The sequence below is a fragment of the Elephas maximus genome, chromosome 8 (assembly GCF_024166365.1).
Source record: "Elephas maximus indicus isolate mEleMax1 chromosome 8, mEleMax1 primary haplotype, whole genome shotgun sequence".
Classification (NCBI taxonomy): Eukaryota; Metazoa; Chordata; class Mammalia; order Proboscidea; family Elephantidae; genus Elephas; species Elephas maximus.
The window spans coordinates 122,056,690-122,078,236 of record NC_064826.1 but is presented as its reverse complement, the minus strand read 5'-3'; the positions used below and the strand labels follow the sequence as shown (position 1 = coordinate 122,078,236).

General features: G+C 41.1%; 1 protein-coding gene across 1 annotated transcript in view; it reads right to left on the bottom strand.

Moving 5' to 3' along the window:
• Positions 1-590: 590 nt before the first annotated feature.
• The window catches only part of GLUD1 (glutamate dehydrogenase 1), a 45,762-nt gene continuing 24,805 nt past the window's right edge, over positions 591-21,547 (bottom strand). The window contains exons 5-13 of the mRNA XM_049894351.1: positions 21,179-21,273; positions 15,910-16,089; positions 14,100-14,237; positions 13,761-13,898; positions 12,795-12,875; positions 9,519-9,642; positions 8,652-8,743; positions 2,858-2,920; positions 591-1,894 (exon numbers count right to left, since the gene is read on the bottom strand). Of these exons, the coding sequence (XP_049750308.1) occupies positions 1,775-1,894; positions 2,858-2,920; positions 8,652-8,743; positions 9,519-9,642; positions 12,795-12,875; positions 13,761-13,898; positions 14,100-14,237; positions 15,910-16,089; positions 21,179-21,273 (1,031 nt within the window). The 3' untranslated portion in view covers positions 591-1,774. The remainder of the gene's footprint in view (positions 1,895-2,857; positions 2,921-8,651; positions 8,744-9,518; positions 9,643-12,794; positions 12,876-13,760; positions 13,899-14,099; positions 14,238-15,909; positions 16,090-21,178; positions 21,274-21,547) is intronic.

Here is a 21,547-nt window from a genome sequence, read left to right as displayed (position 1 = left end):
GGCTGGCAGTTAGAATCCACCAGCTGCTGCATGGAAACCCTATGGGGCAGTTCTACTCTGTCCTACAAGGTGGCTATGAGTTGGAATCAACTCAACGGCAACAGGTTTTTTTTGTTGTTGTTGTTTGTTTTGGTCTATTAAATTGACTTTTCCTACATCCTATATCATGTGAATACATGATATAGAAAAGAAATGTATTTTTTTAGTTAAGCTTGACAGATTGAAAAAGCCAACATAATCAAAGAACCCTCCTTTCATCAAAAAAGGCACTTAAAATTACTCTAGTAAATCAGCTCTTAGCACTAGGCCCTCTTCCCCAAGAGAAGCCGTTAATAGTTTAATAAAATGAAGCACAAGAGAAAGCAGCTCACAATGTAGTGGAAAGAAGTGATGTGTAGGTGGAGGGACAAGGATTTTAGAAACCCAATTGTAGTTAATCATCTACTAAAAGAGGCATTATCAAATATAAAAACACGGAAAGGAAACATACACTTTGGAAAAGGTAGACTTTTAATAACTGCTTTATCACCAGGTTAAGTCATGCAGTTACAAAGTAGTTAGAAATTTCTGAAAGGGTATTATTGTTGTTTAAAAAAAAAAAAAAAAAAGACGTTCATTCATTACATAAATAGTATCTAGCATTTCACTGGGACACTTCTTTTCAAAGGGCCCTGGCCAAACAACTCCCAACACAACACGGAATCCAGGGTTGTTTTCAGTCAGATGTTGTGAAGTAAGCTTGTGGGCAGTGTGTGGGGCTCTCAAGAGAAAAAGGCCGCAGAGCTGAGCCCAGGGCAATACTCAGAGCTGCCAGCAAGCCTCCACACAGGAAAACGTGAGTATCTATTTTTCTGGGATACTCTACTTAAATTATTGTTCAATTAGTCAACATGATAGATCCTTCAAATAAAAATTAATTAGCATGATAAGGAGGTTACTGCATTCTTTGGACTTTGTGTCATAATTGTAGTTAGCAGATTCAGACAGTCTTAACAAAAATGGCCTCCATCACGGGCAGTTAGGAAGATAACTCTCCATCTGGCTTTATTTTTGCTGGACAACAATACACAACTGATAAGCTATAAATGATACTGTTTATGTTATAAAAATACTAGCTTTTTCCATTTATGTTTATAGGCATTCTCTGCTTGAGTCAAGGTTAGGCTTGTTAAGGGATTCAAGGCAATTTTATTAGAGCGGCATGTACTGATTTTATAAAAGAATGAAATGCATAAAGAGGAATAGCTCTCATTTTTGTTTGCAACCTGCAAAACTGAGTTATTTTACTGCTGTGAAACATCAATAACTCACTTTAGGACCATGCCACCTTCTGAGATGCCACACAGCTACTTCTTAAATACTTCTAAGTTATAGCACACCCCAGGCTTGTCCAGAGTGAAAGAACGCACGCCACTGGCTGCTCTAGGACTAAGGGGCTCATCCCAAACAACAGTAATTGGCGTGTTGGGATGCAGCCACGAAGCAGGGAAGCAAGAGCCAGATGGAAGAGGTTTTTTATTCCAAGAAAAATATCCCAAATGGTCCTCTGGCATGGATGATTTCTACCTTCACACTGATCAGCTTGTACGTGATCACCTAACCTTCATTTCTTTCTTTCCTTTTACGAGGCTGATTTCGACTGGCTTGTTGAGAATGGTGTCTGTTACCTAGTAAGTCATGAGAGAAAGAGATTTCTGTGGTTACATGTAAACTTGTGATAGGTCTGCAGAAGCTACAGGTGGAGAGGGTAATGGAGAAGCCAGCTGTAATCCATCTATGTGAAGGTTACGCCAGCTTCGTTGTACACCTTGAAGACTTTCTCAATGGCGTTGACATAGGCAGCGGTTCTCAGGTCCAGCCCCAGGTTATACTTCATGGCTGTGCGCATGATTTGCTGAAACGAAGGAGAAAGTGCAGTGAAGACCACCCCAACTCCAGCAGCTGGGCAGCGCATCATGAGGCACACGTGGGCTTGGGACCAGTTACCCTGTCACCATGTCCAGGGAGGACAGGGCAGGGCAGCCAGAATATAGCAAACGCTCATCAGACATACTACGCCTCTGGAATTAACTTTGGTTGTTGTCTATGCAACACTAAGAAGTCACTCTTTAGAATTTTAGGTATAAGCTGTTTCTGTCCTTTAGCTATCCTACTGTCTGCAACAAGTTCATTTGATATATTCTGTGATTTTTCAAAAAAACTAAGAAGAAAGTGATGAAAATATTCTGGAATTAGACAGATCATGAATATACTAAAACCCACTGAACTGTAGATTTTAAAATGGTGAATTTTATGGTAGGTGAATTATATAAAAAAAGTCAACAACAACAAAACACCCTAAGAAGCACCAACTTCTTTTTCGCCAACATCTGTTTGTACTATTTTAACTTAAATCCAAGCAGACAGATTCTGAACACAAGAAGAAATTAGGAAAACTGAACTCAAACTGTGTTTAAGGCCTTGAAACAGGGGTCAGATGGTCAGAAAAAGTTGTACCTATAGCAAATTCCATGGTATGGTAGCTTCCTGTAGCTATAACATGGTGGTGACTGAGCTGCAATTCTGTTTGGCTAACTACACGATATCTAGCTAACTGTCCAACATCACTCCTTCCCTACTAAACGTGGCATTTCTATTTATTTCCAAAGGCCTGGCACAAGTATTTGAAGACCCTGAAGAGGAAACACTGCTCATCATTTAACACTGAGGAAGCGTATGTTTTGCTCCCCACGAATGAGGAACATCTGAACAGATTGCTCTTCTCTATCACCACACACACAATCTGGCAGCTGAGATAACACGGTTGAGTTGCCTGTCATGTAACTAGCAGAAATGCAAACAGCATCTGCACACATACCCTGGCAGAGCGCTCCATGGTGTAAGCTAAGCCAGAGTGCACGATGTCCTTCTCAGATGCACCCTGTTAGGAAAAAGAACAAAAGTTTAAGAAAACCAGACAAAAACATACTTTACCTACAAGAATAAGAAGGCCTCTTAAGTCAATATATAGCCAGGCAAGATTGTTTTGTCTTTCAGTAAAGATATATTTAATGTCTGTACAGCATCTTAATACTTATTTTAGGTAGTTGCATTTTAACCACAGTTTAGTTTTAATTATGTCTGACAGCAAACAGAAACACTCATCAAATAAGATCGTGGTAAAAATGAACACAAAAAAGTATAGACTAGGGAACACGGCGGAAGGATGGTGCCCAGCACTCTTGCCCGTCTCAGCAATAGATACACTAGAACACGTTACCCTGTCAGGTCATGAAGCACGCACATCAGCTCCCCGGGTGAACAAGACACAGGAAGGAATATGGCTAATTCCTGTGCAGCTCTGGGGTAGAATCCTGCCTGCGTATTCAGTAGTACCACCAGCTTTTAAAGCTGGATGGATCTCAGCACTTATTTAGTTAACCCCTAATTTTAGTGGTGAGGAAACTGAGGACCAGAGAAGTTGGCCAAAGTAACAGATAGCTATTTTTAGAACCAGGATATAACCCAGAACCTCTGACCACCAAGCCAGCTTATCTAGTTTGTCAATTATCTCTGATGAGTCAATCTGTTGAGAAAGATTCCTCTGTCTTGCTTCCTGGAATGCTTTGTAAAACTTAAGGACAATTCACGATCACGACCACCCTTAAGTGGTGCCCTGGTGGCGCAGTGGTTAAGAGCTTGGCTGCTAACCAAAAGGCTGACAGTTCAAATCCACCAGCTGCTCCTTGGAAACCTTATGGGGCAGTATTACTCTGTTCTATAGGGTAGCTATGAGTCAGAATCGACTTCACAGCACCTAACAGCAGCCACAACCTTTCACGTGACATATAAAAGAGCTATAAAATACATATCCTGAACATATCAGATAAAAACCTAAATTGAGTCACCAACAAAAGTTACCTAAAATGCCTCAGAGTTTCACTTTTCAATATCGGGGGATATATGCTGATGATCATCCAATTCATGCTGTGTTCATTTAAGAAAGTGTATTTCTGTAAAATTTATATTGGTCACAAAATATTTGGGTTAAACTTCGTTTTGCTCTGTCAAGCTAAGAGGAGGAAACACGCTTGGTTTACAGGTAGAATATCACTGTTTTGTTCACTCATTTATTCAGCCAATCAGCAGATATTTACTGAGAGCCTACTATGCGCCAGGTACTCTTCCAGGCATGGGGGCTACATCAGAGAACAAATAATAAAATTTCTCTGTTCTCATGGAAAATTTCATTCTAATGAGAAGAGAACATATACAAGGATTTAAAACCATGAGGCTAGGTTGAGTGAGATTCACCAAAGATCTGAATCTAGTTCAAGAAGTGGTTCAGGGATTCAGGCCCTCTAACGTCAAGAGTGTGGAGAGACAAAGAGGTACTCGTAAAAGGCAATGAGAAAGAATGGCTAGTGAGGCAGGAAGAAAGCTAGGAGAATGTGGTGTCCTAGAAGTGAATGTTCCAAGGTAGAGAGCGATCAATTGTGACAAGAGCTGCTGATAGGTCAAGTAGGATGAGCTGCTGAGAAAGGTGTATTTAGATATGGCAATGCTGATATCACTGGTTACCTTGACAAGAACATTTCTGGTGAAGTGGTAGGCAAAAGAATAGATTCAAGAACAGAAGAATCATAAAAGAATTGGAGACAGTATATGTAGCTCTTTCAAGGAAGTTTACTGTAGGTGAAACAAAAATAGCAATAAGTGGAAGACGAAGTGGGATTTATATATATATATAAACACAGCAGTTACAATAATCAGTTGTGCAACCCTACTCCTAATCAAGGGGATTTTTCCATCATCATTAACCCCCTTTTCCCCTTCCCTTTGGCCCCTGCTAACTGCTAATAAACTCTGGTCTCCGTACATTTGCTTTTACATATAAGGTCATATACTATCTGTCCTTTGGTGGTTGGCTTATCTCACTCAGTATAATGTCTTCAAGCACCATCCATATTGCAGTACATACCAAGACTTCAGAAACCCTGGCGGTGTAGTGGTTAAATGCTATGGCTGCTAACCAAGAGGTCGGCAGTTTGAATTTGCCAGGTGCTCCTTGGAAACTCTATCTGGCAGTTCTACTCTGTCCTATAGGGTCGCTATGACCAAGACTTCATTTCTCCTGTTGGCTGAGTAGTATTCCATCATATGTATGTACCACATTTTGCTTATCCATTTCATCTTTTGATAGGCATTTAGGTTGCTTCCACTTTTTGGCTACTGTGAATTAGTACTGCGGTGAACACTGGTGTATAAGTCTCTTTTTGAGTCTCTGCTTTCAAGTGTTTTGGGTATATACCTAGGAGTGGAATTGCTGGGTCAAATGGTAGTTTTATTTTTAGTTTTCTGAAGAACCACTACAGTGTTTTGCACAATGGCTGTATCATTTTGCATTCCCACCAGCAATGGATAAGGGTTTCAATTTTCCCGCATCCTTGCCAACATTTGTTACTTCCCATTTTTTTTTTTTTTTTTGAATTGGCAAAAAGTTGTGTGATGTATTTACAACAAAGACCAAAAAAAAAAAAAAAAAGAGTAGCTGCTTAGAGGTTAGAGTCATGGTTTTATGAGACATCCTAGTTAATTGGCCTAATAACGTGTTTAGTGCTTCTGTTCAGTAGCGCCTGGGGTCTTAAGAGCTTGCAAGCGGTCATCAATTGATCTCTATTCACCTGGAGCAAGAGAAAGAGAGTTAGGAATAGGTAGAAGATATTAAATGTGTGGCTAATTGCCTCCATGCTGCCTGTGCCATGAGACCAGAAGAACTGGATCGTGCCTGGCTACCATTACTGAACGTTTTGATCAAATACTCCATAAAAGAATCCTGAGCAGTACTGAGAAAATGCAGAACAGAATTTCATATTCCCATCAACTCCTGACTCTCTGGAGCCATGGTGACTGGATGAACCCCGGAAACTACTGCCCTGAGATAATCTTTAAACCTTAAACAAAAAAATATTCCCTGAAGTCTTCTTAAAACCAAACAACAGTTTAGTTTAACTAGTAAAAAGGTCTGCCTTGAGCATTATGCTCTTTTTTTTAGTGCTTCAGATGAAGGTTTACAGAGTAAATTAGTTTCTCATTAAACAATACACACATTGTTTTGTGACACTGGTTGCCAACCCCACGACGTGTCCACACTCTCCCCTTCTTCACCTTGGGTTCCCTATTACCAGCCTTCCTGTACTCTCCTGCCTTCTAGTCCTTGCCCCTGGCTAGGTATGCCCATTTAGTCTCATTTTGTTTTATGGGCCTGTCTAATCTTTGGCTGAAGGGTGAACCTAAGAACCATCTATATGGGATCAAATTGATAATGGCAACTTGAAAGATTAGATAGGAATCTTAAGGAGCACTGAGTTTATGTTAACGAGGGAGGAACAACTCAGAATAGGAGGGTGAGAACGGCTACACAACTAGAAGAACGTAATCAATGTCACTAAACTGTACACACAGAAACTGCTGAATTGGTGTATGTTTTGCTGTGTATATCCTTAACAACAACAAAATAAATAAAATTCAGGGAAAAAGAATTTTTCATATTTCTGGAAACGGCATTTTGTACCATGACAGGAATGATCTAGTCGAGGAAAACTAATGGCACAGGCGAGGAAGTGAAAGTTTGCTGTAACGGTGCATTTGAGCAGTTGAGAACAGGCCGCCCAAAGCGTGCGTGGAAAAAGTGGGCTTCACGGAAGCACAAAGAGTTGATTTACAATAGCAGGAGAGATGACGTGGAACAGGGTAAAGGCACCGAGAGCTGAGCAGATGTACAAGTTGCCTGGTTGTGTCAGCTTTTTCTGTGAACACAGATACTAGGTTGTTGGCTGCAGTGAGGGGGAGTGACAAGAAGGTTCATGTGACAATTGTGCAGAAGAGTGAGAAAATGAATAGAACAGGCAAAGCAGCTGTGACTGCAGGAAGCAATGAGAGCCACCATGAGGTGAGAGGTCATGGGTTAAAGTTAGTCAGCAGAGCCTCTAGCAACAAGTGCTGCATGGAAGAGGCAGAAAGTTGGACGTAACCAGGGTCCAGGTGTTAACAAGGGGGTCTGACGATGCTGAAGGTCAGACAGATGTAGTGATGGACATGTAATTTCAGGGAGACAGGGAGAGAAGTGAGGACATTAGCAATGAAGGACAGTAAAAAGGTGGTCGGGTCATTGGACGTAGGTCCTGGTAGGGCCAAAGCATGGCTGGAGGAAGCAGGAAGAAAACTGGGTCTTCAGCTGACACTTATTACAAGACTCCTTGCAACAAGCAACTCAATCAGAAGTGAGAAAGCACCAAAGTCTAAAATAGAAGCACTAAAAGTATTTGAAAATTGGGAGACCAACACATCGAGTAGAGATTGTTTTAAAAAGAATAAAGTCATCCCAGTTCTGTCTTCCTAACTCACTCACCGGTTGTCCTCTTCTGTTCCACCTCTAAACACTGCAGTCTGAGGGACTGCTATATGCCAGGCATATGCTAGGAAGCAAGGAGGCCAAAGGGTGCGAGAGTGAGAGCAGAGGGAGTGGTCAAGGTCACTGCGTGCATTATAGGTCACTTGTAATGGCAGTGTGCATGACATGCTGGCTCAACTGATGGACGAGAAACCAATTCTCGCACACACAGGGCACTTTCTGAGAAAGCCACAGAGACGCGGTGATAGCTGAGTCAGAGCATTCTAGAGAGAGTACTGGAACTAACAGGGATCCGAGGAAGAGGGAGGTTTTGGAGTGGCAAAAGCACCTATTCCCTTTCAAAACAACCTTAACTAAACTTTCCCCATGTTGCAATATCACAATGCAGTCTTAAATCACTTTCCATGACTGAATATTCCATAAGAAGACATATTGTAACAGAGCCATTTCCCAGTCACTGGACCGTTAAATCAAATATAACTTAAAAAATAACTGCAAATACATTTTCAATGAACATCATCATGCATGCAGTCATTCCTTTCCGCTGGAATTATGAGGAAAAGTTTCCAGAGAGGGGATTATTATACTGTCAGGGGCAGGAACACTTTAATAACTCATCAAATGATTTTCCGAAGAGCTACACCAACCTGCGCTGTCATCAGAATAGAGGTATAACATAAAAAAAAAATTTTTTTAATTGTTTTTCCAACTTTAATAAATAAAAAATGCCTGATTTTAACTTGTAATGTTTTAACAGTGAGGTTAATCAGTTTTCCAGGTTTATTTGTTGTAACTCATTGTTCATATCTTCTGTCATTTATTGGTGAGGAAGTTCTTTTTGTGACGTGTGTGTGCTAGCAACGTATCCTGTCTATCAAACTAAAAACCGAACCCGCTGCTGTCAAGTTGACTCTGACTTATAGAGACGTTATTTATTAATATCAAATATCTTTTCTAATCTGTCTTAACTTTCTGTTTCTCTGAAGCTTAATGGAACTGAAATACATAGTCATCTTTGACAATTATTTACCAAAGTACCAAAAGCAGAGGTACCATTCATTATTTATTTTGTATCTGTTCTCAGTCACTAGGACTCTTACTCCATTTTAGAACACAAGGAAAGGGTAGGTACAAAGCACTCAAGTAACACAATTACTGCTATGCCGATGACTGCTCCTTAACTCAACTCACCCTACCTGGACCGAATACAAAGAAAAGAGCAGGCAGTGTGTTAAACACAAGTCTCGACCATACTCACCGATATCCTATCTTGGAACTCTGCTGTGGGTACAATGGGAATAGTTCCACCGTGCTTTCCAAATTTTCTTTCTAAACTCTCTTGAACAGACACTATAAAAAGTCAAGAGATAAGGTCTTGTTAATTAAAAAAAAAAAAAAAAAAACCCAAAGTAGTCTCAAACTATTTCTTATCTGTAAACCCACAAACTAATACAGAATTTTAGAAACCTTTAATAGTAATAGTAATGACGTAAAAGCATCAATCACTTACAACTCAGTTCACGAAGAATAAAACACTTCACCAAATTCCTTTGTAAATGTGAATTCAGGTCACTGCTCTGTTTCCATAACACCCATTACCAGGGTTTTTCCTTGGCTTTATTAAAGAGAAAATGCTGAGGGACAAAGAGTGGGCTGAGTAAAAAGAAACTCAGTTGGAGGTCTTATTTCAGCCTGATGAGAAACTCAACTGCTAATTCTGGGGCTTATTCTAATCAAAGAGAAACAAGTATTCTCATCAGAAAACTCAAAAAATTCTGGACACTGGGCAGGCCTTTACTAAGTGCAACCAGAGAAAGAAATGAAAGGGTGTTAATGGCAGAGGCCACATTTTTAAGTGATACTTTTTAATAATATTACTAATTTACAGATTATACTGCATTCCAGAAAAATCTGATATGAATATGTAGTAGTCAATATACTGAATATACATAAGGAAATGTATACTTTTCGTCCAAGCCTCGCAGATAGAATAGTATAATTTTCTGTTGTGAGACTAAATTCTCTAAGATTAAAGGGACGTTTGTTCTCTAAAGAGGATGCTTTTTCCAGCCTTTTAACTGGCCTTAAACAATTGCTTTTGGAGAACAGGATCATCAACACTCACTGAGCAGGTGGTAGTTAGAGTCCCTTTCATATTTGAAGGTCAGGCGGCCATAACTGACATGATTGAGATTCTTCAGCCACTCAAAGTAAGAGACTGTCACTCCTCCGGCATTCAAGTAGAGGTCCTATACACAAAAATGTGACAGGAAGACACCAGAGAAATTAGAAGACCAACATCTTAATAAACACTTACAATGTACCTAAGAGCTCAATTTCAGTATCAGTATCACAGCAAGATCAAGTTCCAAATTTTCTAAATGTATCTTAATAGTAGCTGAAAGTTCTGTCATACCTCGCTTTATTGCGCTTCGCAAATATTGCATCTTTAATGAATTGAAGGTTTGTGGCAACCCTACGTTCAGCAAGTCTATTGGCGCCATTTTTCCCACAGCGTGTGCTCACTTTGTGTCTCCGTCATATTTTGGTAATTCTTGAATGTTTCAAACTTTTTCATTATTATTATATCTGTTATGGTGATCTGTGATCAGTAATCTTTGTGTTACTATTGTAATTGTTTTGGGACACCACGAACCGCACCCAGACACGACGGTGAACTTCATATACATGTGTGTTCTGGCTGCTCCACCGACCAGTGGTTCCCCTGTCTCTCTCCCTCTCCTCGGGCCTCCCCATTCCCTGACACACGACAATATTGAAATTAGGCCAATTAATAACCCTACAGTGGCCTCTAAGTGTCCAAGGGAAAGGAAGAGTTGCATGTCTCTTACTTTAAATCCAAACCTAGAAATGATTAACCTTAGTGAGGAAGGCATGTCGAAAGCCAAGGTAGGCTGAAATCGAGGCCTCTTATGCCAAACATTTAGCCAATCTGTGAATGAAAAGGAAAGATACTTGAAGGAAATTAAAAGCGCTGCTCCAGTGAGTAGATGAATGATAAGAAAGCAAGACGGCCTTATTGCTGATACGAAGAAAGTTTTAGTGGTCTGGATGGATAAAAGATCAAACCAGCCACAACATTCCCGTAAACCAAAGCCTCACCCAGAGCAAGGTCCTAACTCTCTTTAATTCTGTGAAGGCTGAGAGAGGTGAGGAAGCAGCAGAGGAAAAGTCTGAAGCCAGCAGAGGCTGGTGCACAACGTTTAAGGCAAGAAGCCATCTTCCTAACGTTAAAGTGCAAAGTGAAGCAGCAAGTGCGATGCAGCAGTGGTAGCAAGTTCTCCGGAAGATCCAGCCAGGATAACGGACGGAGGCGGCTACACTCAAGAATGGATTTTCAACGCAGATGAACTAGTTTTAGATTGTAAGACGATGCCCTTTAGGACTTTCATAGCTAGTCAAGGCCTAGCTTCAAAGTTTCAAAGGACAGGCTGACTCTTTTGTTAGGGGCTAATGCAGCTGGTGACTTTAAGTTGAAGCCAGTGCTCATTTACCATACCAAAAATCCTAAGGCCCCTAACAGTTATGCTAAATATACTCTGCCTAGAACAAAGGAACAACAAAGCGTGGATGACAGCACATCTGTTTACAACATGGGTGGTTTACTGAGTATTTTAAGCCCACTGTTGAGACCTACTGCTCAGAAAAAAAGATTTCTTTCAAAATATTACTGTTTGTTGACAATGTACCTGGTCACCCAAGAGCTCTGACGGAGATGTACAAGGAGATTAGTGTTGTTTTCACGGCTGCTAATACAGCATGCATTCTGCAGCCCATGAATCAAGGAGTAATTTTGACTTTCAAGTCTTATTATTTAAGAAATACATTTTGTAAGGCTATATCTGCCCCATAGATAGTGATTCCTCTGATGGATCTGGGCAAAGTAAATTGAAAACATTCTGGAAAGGATCCACCATTCTAGATGCCATTAATAACATTTGCGATTCATGGGAGGAAGTCAAAATATCAACACTAACAAGAGTTTGGGAGAAGTTGATTCCAACCCTGATGGATGACTTTAAGGAGACCTAGAATTAGAAGACAGAATTGCTGCAATCTCATGATAAAAGCTGAATGGATGAAGAGTTGTTTCTTATGGATGAGCAAAGAAAGTGGTTTCTTGAGATGGAATCTACTCCTGGTGAAATGATAACAAAGGATTTAGAATATTACATTTCAACTTAGTTGATACAGCAGCAGCAGAGTTTGAGAGGATTGACTCCAACTGTGAAAAAAGTTCTACTGTGGGTAAAAAGCTATCAAACAGCATCATGTGCTACAGAGAAATCTTTCATGAAAGGAAGAGTCAATCGATGCAGCAAACTTTATTCTTGTCTTACTTTAAGAAATTACCACAGCCACCCCAACCTTCAAAAACCACCACCCTGATCAGTCAGCAGACATCAACATTGAGGCAAGATCCTCCATCAGCAAAATGATTACAACTGGCTTAAGGGTCAGATGATGGTTAGCATTTTTTAGCAATAAAGCATATTGTAATTAAGGTTTTTTTTTTTTTTTTTTAGGTATAATGCTACTGCACACTTAACATACTACAGTACAGTGTCTTTTATATGTACTGGGAAACCAAAAAAATTTGTGTGACTCACTTCATTGGGGTATTTGCTATATTACAGTGGTCTGGAACCAAATCCATGATATCTCCATCTCTGAGGTATGCCACACTAATTCAACAAACCTCTTTCCCAGCCCATCTTTTTTCCATTTGAAAAAAAAAAAAAAAAAAAAAATCATTTATTGGTTTATTATTCAACCAGTACTTGATCAACTTTGGCTAGAGCCTCTTCTCTATGAAAAAAGTTCTCAGACATGACTGCTTGCCCAACAACTTTGGACTGGACGGTCTGAGGGCAGTCTCACCAGATGATCAGCATCCCCCCTCCATTAGCCATTTCGGTTTAAGGGAACGTCTTAAGCGCTTTCAGGAAAAGAGACTCTTTGATATGCATTCCAAGTCTACCCTAATGTCTTTTTGTTTTTTGGTGTAGACCCCATGCTTATCCTCTAACAAACATGAGCACATGATCTTTTGCATACAACAGGGACATCTGAAGCAGACAAGGTTAGGAATCATACAGGACATTTTACATTTAGTTAGAATAGTACTCTCAGTACAATATACATCTACATAATTGTATTCTTAGAAGGCTAACACATACTCAAGAAAGCCTGAAGTTGGAAGAAAATGATAATTGTCAGACTCATTATACTAACCATGCTTCTGTATTTCTTAAAACCAAAATAAAGATGAAAAAATCATGACAGTTTGGGAAATTAACAGTCCCCTTTCCTTCCAATTCCCTGCAAGACAATTATGATCCCAAGTACATGTAAAACCTGACAAACATAAATGACTTACAGGAATCACCATAATGTTCCTCTCCAGAAAAATCTTATCAGCTTCTGGAGTTGTAGGTCCATTGGCCCCTTCAGCAATGATCTACAAAAACACACAGAAATGCCAATAACATCGACAAATCCTTCCCACTGAAGGATGAAGAGGAAATCCACAGGGATGGCCTCACAGCTCTGTGAATACACTACAAGTCATTGAAGGGTACACTTTAAATGAGAGAACTCTATGGTATGTTAATTATATCCCAATAAAGCTGTTAAGGAGCCCTGGTGGCACAGTGGTTAAGAGTTTGGCTACTAACCACAAGGTTAGCAGTTCGAATCCACCAGCCACTCTTCGGAAACTCTACGCGGCAGCTCTACTCTGTCCTATAGGGTCGCTATGAGTCAGAATCAACTCAAACGGCATATAACAAAGCTGTTAAAAAAAAAAAAAAAACAAAAAACCCAAACCAAAGCCATTGCTGTCAAGTCGATTACAGCTCATAAGAAAAAAACAAACAAACAAAAAAAGGAAACCCAATCAGAGCTGACCTGTCTGTCAGTTCGCCACACTGTGACGGCTTATGTGTTGCTGTGATACTGAAAGCTATGCCACCGTTACTTCAAATGCCAGCAGAGTCACCCACGGTGGACAGGTTTCAGTGGAGTTTCTGGAAAAAGACAGTCTAGGAAGAAAAGCCCGATGATCTATTTCCAAAAATTAGCCAATGAAAACCCTATGGGTCACAACAGAATGCTGTCTGACAGAGTGCTGGAAGATGAGCCTGCGGGCTTTGGAAGGCACTTAAAATACATAGCGGCTGCAACAAGGGACTCAAACTTGCCAAAGATCATGAAGTGCAGGACCAGGCAACATTTCATTCTGTTGTACCTAGGGTTGCCATGAGTTCGAACCCACTTGATGGCAACTAACAACAACATCGTACCACGCTGATAATGTTGAACCCAGTTTCTAGAATGCCGTTACCTTGGCTTTGACTCTGGGTGCATTGGACTTGGTCAACTGCTTCTCGCTGGCTGCTGGGATCAGTATGTCACAGTCTGCTTCCAAAATGCTCCCTTCATAGGGCTTTGCCTTGGGGAAGCCCATGATTGACCCATGTTGCTGTAATAGATCAAAAATCAAAACAAATGGCTGCACCAGAGTTCAAATGTTTGTTTAGTGATTATAACATGAAATTTATTTATTAAAAGCTCTTTGAGCTACATTTTAAAAAATAAGGAAGAGAAATAGATTGAAATAAGACTTGTTTCAACTTTACAAAGTTCATAGTATTCAAACTATTGAGATACTAGATCAACATACCAACTTGAAGTCTTCCAGTTCCTTTGGATCAATACCATCTGGATTCCATATGCTCCCTTCAGATTCCGCAACACCAACACATTTAGCACCAAAGCGATGTAGGTATCTCATAGAGTGCAGACCCACATTACCAAATCCCTGTGAACAACAATTATGCAAGACACCAAAATCAAAGTCTTAGCACAGGGAGTAAGAGTCCTATTTTGATCGATATAAATTTATTCTGTTAGCTTAGAAGCAGTTCTTAAAATCCTTTTGCCAAAAGAAACAATGTGCCTAGCTTCTCCTCAACAATAAAATTCTGCCTTAAGAATGTGGACCCTAACCCTCTGAGATCTGTGCTAACAGACAGTAATAATGAGTCCTGAAAAGGGTTTAGTTAGGTATAGCCCTCTGGCTTAGGAAGCAATGGAAGCACTGTCAACCACACCACCTAGCTCCTCAGTTCCCGATGACCAGATGTCCTATGGTTATAAAAAGTTACGTCCCAACACACAATATAGGCAAGGTCAGCACAACTGGACCAAACCAAAAGCAAAGAAGTTTCTTGAATAAACTGAATGCTTTGAAGGCCAGTGTAGCAGGGGCGGGGGTTTAGGGACCATGGTTTCAGGGGATATCTAAGTCAATTGGCATAATAAAATCTGTTAAGAAAACATTCTGCATCCCACTTTGGACAGCGGCATCTGAGGTCTTAAACTCTAGCAAGTGGCCATCTAAGATGCATCAATTGGTCTCAACCCACCTGGAGCAAAGGAGAATGAAGAACAACAAAGACCCAAGGTAATTATGAGCCCAAGAGACAGAAAGGGCCACATAAACCAGAGACTACATCAGCCTGAGACCAGAAGAACTAGATGGTACCCGCCTACAACTGATCACTGCCCTGACAGGTAACACAACAGAGAACCCCTGAGGGAGCAGAAGAGTAGTGGGATGCAGACCCCATATTCTCGTAAAAAGACCAGACTTAATGGTCTGACTGAGACTAGAAGGACCCCAGTGGTCATGGTCCCCAGACCTTCTGTTGGCCCAGGACAGGAACCATTCCCAAAGCCAACTCTTCACACAGGGATTGGACAGGAGAATGGGTTGGAGAGGGATGCTGGTGAGGAGTGAGCTTCTTGGGTCAGGTGGACACTTGAGACTATATTGGCATCTCCTGCCTGGAGGGGAGATGAGAGGGTGGAGGGGGTTAGAAGCTGGCAACATGGACACAAAAAGAGAGAGTGGAGGGAGGGGAGTGGGCTGTCTCATTAGGCGGAGTGCAATTGGGAGTATGTAGCAAGGTGTATGTAAGTTTTTGTGTGAGAGACTGACTTGATTTGTAAACTTCCACTTAAAGCATAATAAAAAAAAAAATGTCCCTATTGGGAAGAATACAGATTAACACATTAAATACTAAGGAAATTCTTTCTGAAAGGTGAAAGTTTGGTTTAACAGGGAAACCTTTTTGTAGACCCTTAATAGTTCTAGAAAATTATATTAATTAAGAGACCTCCCTGTTCTGGACAATTTCAAGTGTAAATATTGATCAGAAAAGTTGGTGACAGTTTTGTATGATCTGAGACTTAAATCAGTTCTAATTACATGAATCATACCAAAATCTTGAACAATAAAGTGGTATCTGACTCTAAATTTTAATTATGCATTAGATCACCACTAGGTTAAAAAAGGGAAGGGTTTATTACTCTGAAAATAATGACTCTAAAATTTAAAAGAATCAAATTAAAAAAAAATTGCAAATCTAAAAACAGTAAAACTTACTTTATGTATTGTCAGTTTATTCCTAAGAAAACAAAAAGTTTACCTGAACAACAAATGTTTTATCTCCGAACCCTGGCGTCATTCCTAAAATGCTCATGTAAGAAGCTTCGTTGATGAAGTTTTCAATCCCGTGGAAAAGACCACGGCCAGTAGCCGAGATCCGTCCGTGGATACCACCTTGGCTGATGGGTTTACCAGTAACACAGGCATGTGCATTAATATCCTGCAAGAAGACAGTCATAACTTAAAAAATGAAACACCAAGGCCAATTTCTAAGATGAACCAGTAAAATGATCAAACGCCAAGGCCAATTTCTAAGATGAACCGGTAAAATGAAGCACTGAAGTCAAAGCACGTTCCCATTTAAAATATGTTCATTGAGCGTATAAAGGTGTGTATTTGAGGTATACTTTTCCCAATAGATATAAGCCTTACTTTTTCAGCTTGTTCCTAGAAAGTATGTCATAAACTATGTTTTCCAATAGGAGAAACCCAACCCACCCACTGCCGTCGAGTTGTTTCCGACTTATAGTGACCCTATAGGACAGAGTAGAACTGCCCGATAGAGTTTCCAAAGAGCGCCTGGCGGATTCGAACTGCCAACCTCTTGGTTAGCAGCCGTAGCACTTAACCACTATACCACCAGGGTTTCCACAGGAGAAACAAGTAGAGATAATTCAGCTTAAAACTACTTTTCCTTCAACAAGCATTTAAGCCTTACTAAGTCAAGAAGCCCTGGTTGCACAATGGTTAAAGCCCTGGTTGCACAATGGTTAAGCACTTAGCTGCTAACCGAAAGGTTGATGGTTCAAACCCACCAGCCATTCCAAGAGAGGAAGATATGGCAGTCTGCTTCTGTAAAAGATTTACGGCCTTGGAAACCCTGTGGGGCAGTTCTACCCTGTCCTATTGGGTTGCTATGAGTCAGAACTGACTTAAGGGCAGTGGGTTTATGTCAAAGTACACATCCACCCATAAATGTCTTCAAATCTATCACAGGACTCGAGTATATCACCAAAACAGGGCTTGGGACAGGAAGATGTGATACAATATTCTTGGATGGGAAGACTCAAAGTTGTAAAGATGCTCTTCTACCAAAGTTATCTAGAAATTTAATAAGATGCCATTAAAAAAAAAAAAAGGAACTTTAAAAAACAATTCTGAAGTTCTTCTGAAAGAGATTAACAAAATTATTCAAGAAATTAAAAAAACCTAAGGTGGCTTGGGGATAATTTGGAATATACCTCATCAAGGTAAAAATACCTAGAGACCCAGAAATTCTACTTCCAAGAATTCCATTTTTTTGTATATTTAGTATGCTACCATTTGGGTTTTAAAAAGAAAAAGGCATGTGTGAGCAAGGCACAAAGGCTGCATGCCTGTGTGTGGGCAGAGGGTCTTTGGTGGCAGCGGTCAGCTCTGGACAGAGGGCTGAGAACAGAGGGGGAGGCAGCAGTTTTCACAACCCCCCTTGTTGTACTCTTTGAATTGATGACATGCATGTATCACTGTTTAGAAACAAGTGTAATTAGAAAAAAGAAGAATGGAGGGGCTCCCTTCCAAAGTATCAAATATACCGTACCCTACAGCATTCCCCAACAATGTGGAACAGGCAAGTTTGTCAGTAGAAACGGAGAACCCAGAAAATCCTATTGCATACAGGAGATGCATATACAACAAAGGAAGCATTTCCAGTCACTGGTTAATGTATGGACTATTTAACAAACTTGCTGAGGCAATCTGCTGCCCAAGTGCCTTACCTCATTCCATGCGCCCACCTCCCACATACATTTCAGTTGGACGAGTTAAAAACTGACCTAACCTTCAACTGTATGGCTTAAATATTTTTACAGTGAGAACTCAGAATCGTATTACTTGTGTAACTGCCAACAACAAAAAGCAGTCAAGTAAAGTGATTTACAGAATTGTTTTCCCACAGTTTTCTTTCATGAATAATTAACACTCATGAATACAGAATTGCAAACTAGTGCCAAAAGCTTTCAAACAGTGAAAATGCAAATGCCGGAGCTGACAGAAATACTGTCTGAGGTTGGGCATGGTGCCAACTGCCAAGCTCACCAGGATACTCAGTGGTCTCTGAAAGCCCAGGGATGAGAATGGCCCTCTCCACCAATGCCAGCTCTTCCAGGTGGACCTAGAAAAAAGGAGCTGCGTGGTTCAGGCTCAAGTCTGAAAATACATAATTAACAAAAACTATGGCTTCCTGCCAGCACAACTTGTAAAAGGCAAGGTCATGGAAGCACCACAGACACATCCAAACTCCCTGAGGGACCAACTTGCTGAGCTGAGGGGTGTGGGGACCATGGTCTCAAGGAACATCTAGCTTAACTGGTATAACAGTTTATAAACAAAATGTTCTAGAGTCTACTTTGGTGAGTAGCGTCTAGGGGCTTAAAAGCCTAAGATACTCCACTGGTCTCACCCCTTCGGGAGCAAGGGAGAATGAAGAAAACTAAAGATACAAGAGATAGATTAATCCAAAGGACTAATGGACCACATTTACCATGGCCTCCACCAGACTGAGTCTAGTACAACTAGATGGTTCTTGGCTACCACCACTGACTGCTCTGAAAGGGACCACAATAGTGGGTCCCAGACAGAGCTGGAGAAGAGTATAGAACAAAATTCTAACTCACAAAAAAAAGACTATACTTACTGGCCTGACAGAGACTGGAAAAACCCCGAAAGTATGGTCCCCGACACCCTTTTAGCTCAGTAATGAAGTCACTCCTGAGGTTCACCCTTCAGCCAAAGATTGGACAGGTGCATAAAACAAAATGAGACTAAAGGGGCACAACAGCCTGGGGGCAAGGACTAAATGGGAGGAGGGGACAGGGAAGCTGGTAATGGGAAGCCTAAGGTCAAGAAGAGAGAGTGTTGGTATGTCATGGGGTTGTTAACCAATGTCATAAAACAATATGTGTACTGTTTAGTGAGAAGCTAGTCTGTTCTGTAAACCTTCATCTAAAGTACAATTAAAAAAAAAAAAAAAACCCAACCCTATAGCTTCCTTACCTTAGGTTCTAATTCGGCATTTCCTATCACTTAACAGGAAAAGTCTTTTAACAGTATAGTCAAAGGTTTAGCTGGCATCACTGTAAATAAACTACAAAGAATATACTGACTGCTAGCTTGCACTATCCAGTCTATTATTTGTTTAAGAAGAACAAGAGACCATACCCAGAACTCATTTTACATAAAAAGGTGACGGATGGACAAGTGACTGCCCTTTTGGAACGACAGTCAAAAGCAAAATTTTTTGAAGTGTTTTGTACTGGTCCTGTCTTATTTTAGGGAATTTCTGCAATTTACATAATGTAGTATAAGAGTCCCTGCATGGTGCAAATAAATGGTTAACCCGATCGGCTGCTAATCTAAAGGCTGGCAGTTTGAGTCCAGCCAGTGGCGTCTTGGAAGAAAGGGCTGGCGATCTTTACTTCTGAAAAATCAGCCATTGAAACCCCACGGAGTACAGTTCTACTGACACGGATGGGGTTGCCATGAGTCTGAGTCAACTGGACGGCAACTGGTTAGTATTTATAAATATTGATTTTTGTGCTTACTAAAAGGTTGTGTGCTGTTGTACGCACATTATATTATCGATTTAACCCTCATAATCGCGCTCGTATTAACCTCGTTTTACATAGGAGGACACTGAGACACAGAGAGCTGAAGGCAGCTGCCCTAAGTCACAGAGCTGGGAAGCGAAGGAGCCATGAGTGAAGTCCAGGCCGTCTGCCTGTGCTCCCAACTACCATACAAACCACCTCTCCAAAATGCCAATGACCTCGAAATGCCTCCGCAGGAGGCTGCAGCCATCCCTTTCCTCTTGTCTCCCTTTCAGAAGAACTACTCCTCTTCTCCAAGACCAATTCTTCCACTCTTGTTGTTAGGTGCCCTCGAGCTGGTTCTGACTCAGTGACCCTACCTACAATAGCACAAAACACTGCCTGGTCCTGCGTCATCCTCACAATTGTTGTATTTGTTGCAGCCGCTGTGTCAAGCCATCTCGTTGAGGATCTTCTTTTTCGCTGACCCTCTACCAAACATGATGTCCCTCTCCAGGGACTGGTCCCTCCTACTGATGCAGTGGCTTCAACAGCGGACTCAAGCATAACAACGATTGTGCGCATGGCGCAGGACCAGGCAGTGTCTCGTTCTGTGGTACATAAGGTCGCTATGAGTCGGAACCAACTCAACGGCACCTAACAGCATCAACATGTCCAAAATATGTGAGATGAAGTCTTGCCATCCTTGCTGCTAAGCATCATTCTAGCTGTACTTTTTCCAAGACGGACTTATTTGTTCTTCTGGAAGTCCATGGTATATTCAATATTCTTCCCATCACTTAAATGCAACAATTCTTCTTTGGTCTTCCCTATTCATTGTCCAGTTTTTGCATGCATATGAGATGACTGAAGATAGCATGGCTTGAGTCAGGTGCACCTCAGTCCTCAAAGTGACATCCTTCCCTCAGGGCCCTTACATTAAAACTTCGCCAGGTCTTTATGCCATCGGGGGACTCTGCTCCCCTATCTGCTGCCCCGTATCTCTTGCACCCTCTCTGTCTCATCAATCAATCTGTGTTCACAGCACTCACTGTGCCAGACAACCACAAAAACCTAAGTCTTTCTTTCTGGACAATGGCCATCTTCCAAGTTGTCTTCTCTTTGCTTCTCTCCAGGGCTATTTTTCTTTAGCGGAGGTTCACTTTATGCCCTACTTCCCTCTCTCAATGCCCTCTGGCTGTCTGGCTGCAATCTCACTACTCTGTGCATAGCCTGGTTGCTGAATCTGGTCTCTGCAGAAACCTGGTCCTCAGCATCCACAGCACCGAGCTTTCAGCACCCCTTGTCCTTTCGGAGCTGACTGCTTTTCTTTCGTAGATCACTCTTACGTCTGCCCATTTCTCTCCAACTTCACCGACACCATTGTAAGCCATTATGCTTTATCTGCGCCTGTATCTTAGCTCCTTTTCAAGCTGAGAGGCCATGGAGGGAAAAGTCAGGATCAAATATTTCTTTTTTTCCTTCCAGTGTCCAGCAGCCTGTCCTGATTTGGTGTTTGAGGATCTGACCGCAGGAAATAAAGCAGCTTGTAGGCGAATGCTCAATCCACAATTAATAAATTTATGATTTAAGGATGAACATACAAATCAAGATTACTATTAAAGGGGAGGAGGAAAGCCCAGTGGTTTTCAACTTCCATGCACAGTCTGTTTAGTTGTTATTTCTTGTAGGCAGAGATTCATGCGCACAAATGAAACCATCAGGTCTCTGATGGGTACTCACATAGTGTCCTATGGTGCTGGCATAGGTGTCAGCAATCCAGGACATCTCCCGCTCACCCGTGCTCATGTCAGGGGCAGGCACATCAATGCCAGGACCTGTGGGCACAGGGAAAGGGCACAGGATCATTTCAAATACAAAGGGCCTTGTAATTCTTATACTAACAGTCACCAAAACTTCAGATTTTCTTTACGTAACTAATTAAAGTCACAGAAATACTCATTAAGTGCTTCACTACAAAACTTATATATATACAAATATACGAAGTAATTTCTCCCACTGGCATTTACTTGCCACATGTTAGGAAGTTAGCTATGAACAACAGACATAAGCCCTTAGTAGGACTCTTGAGTGAGCAGCCACATGGGAGTC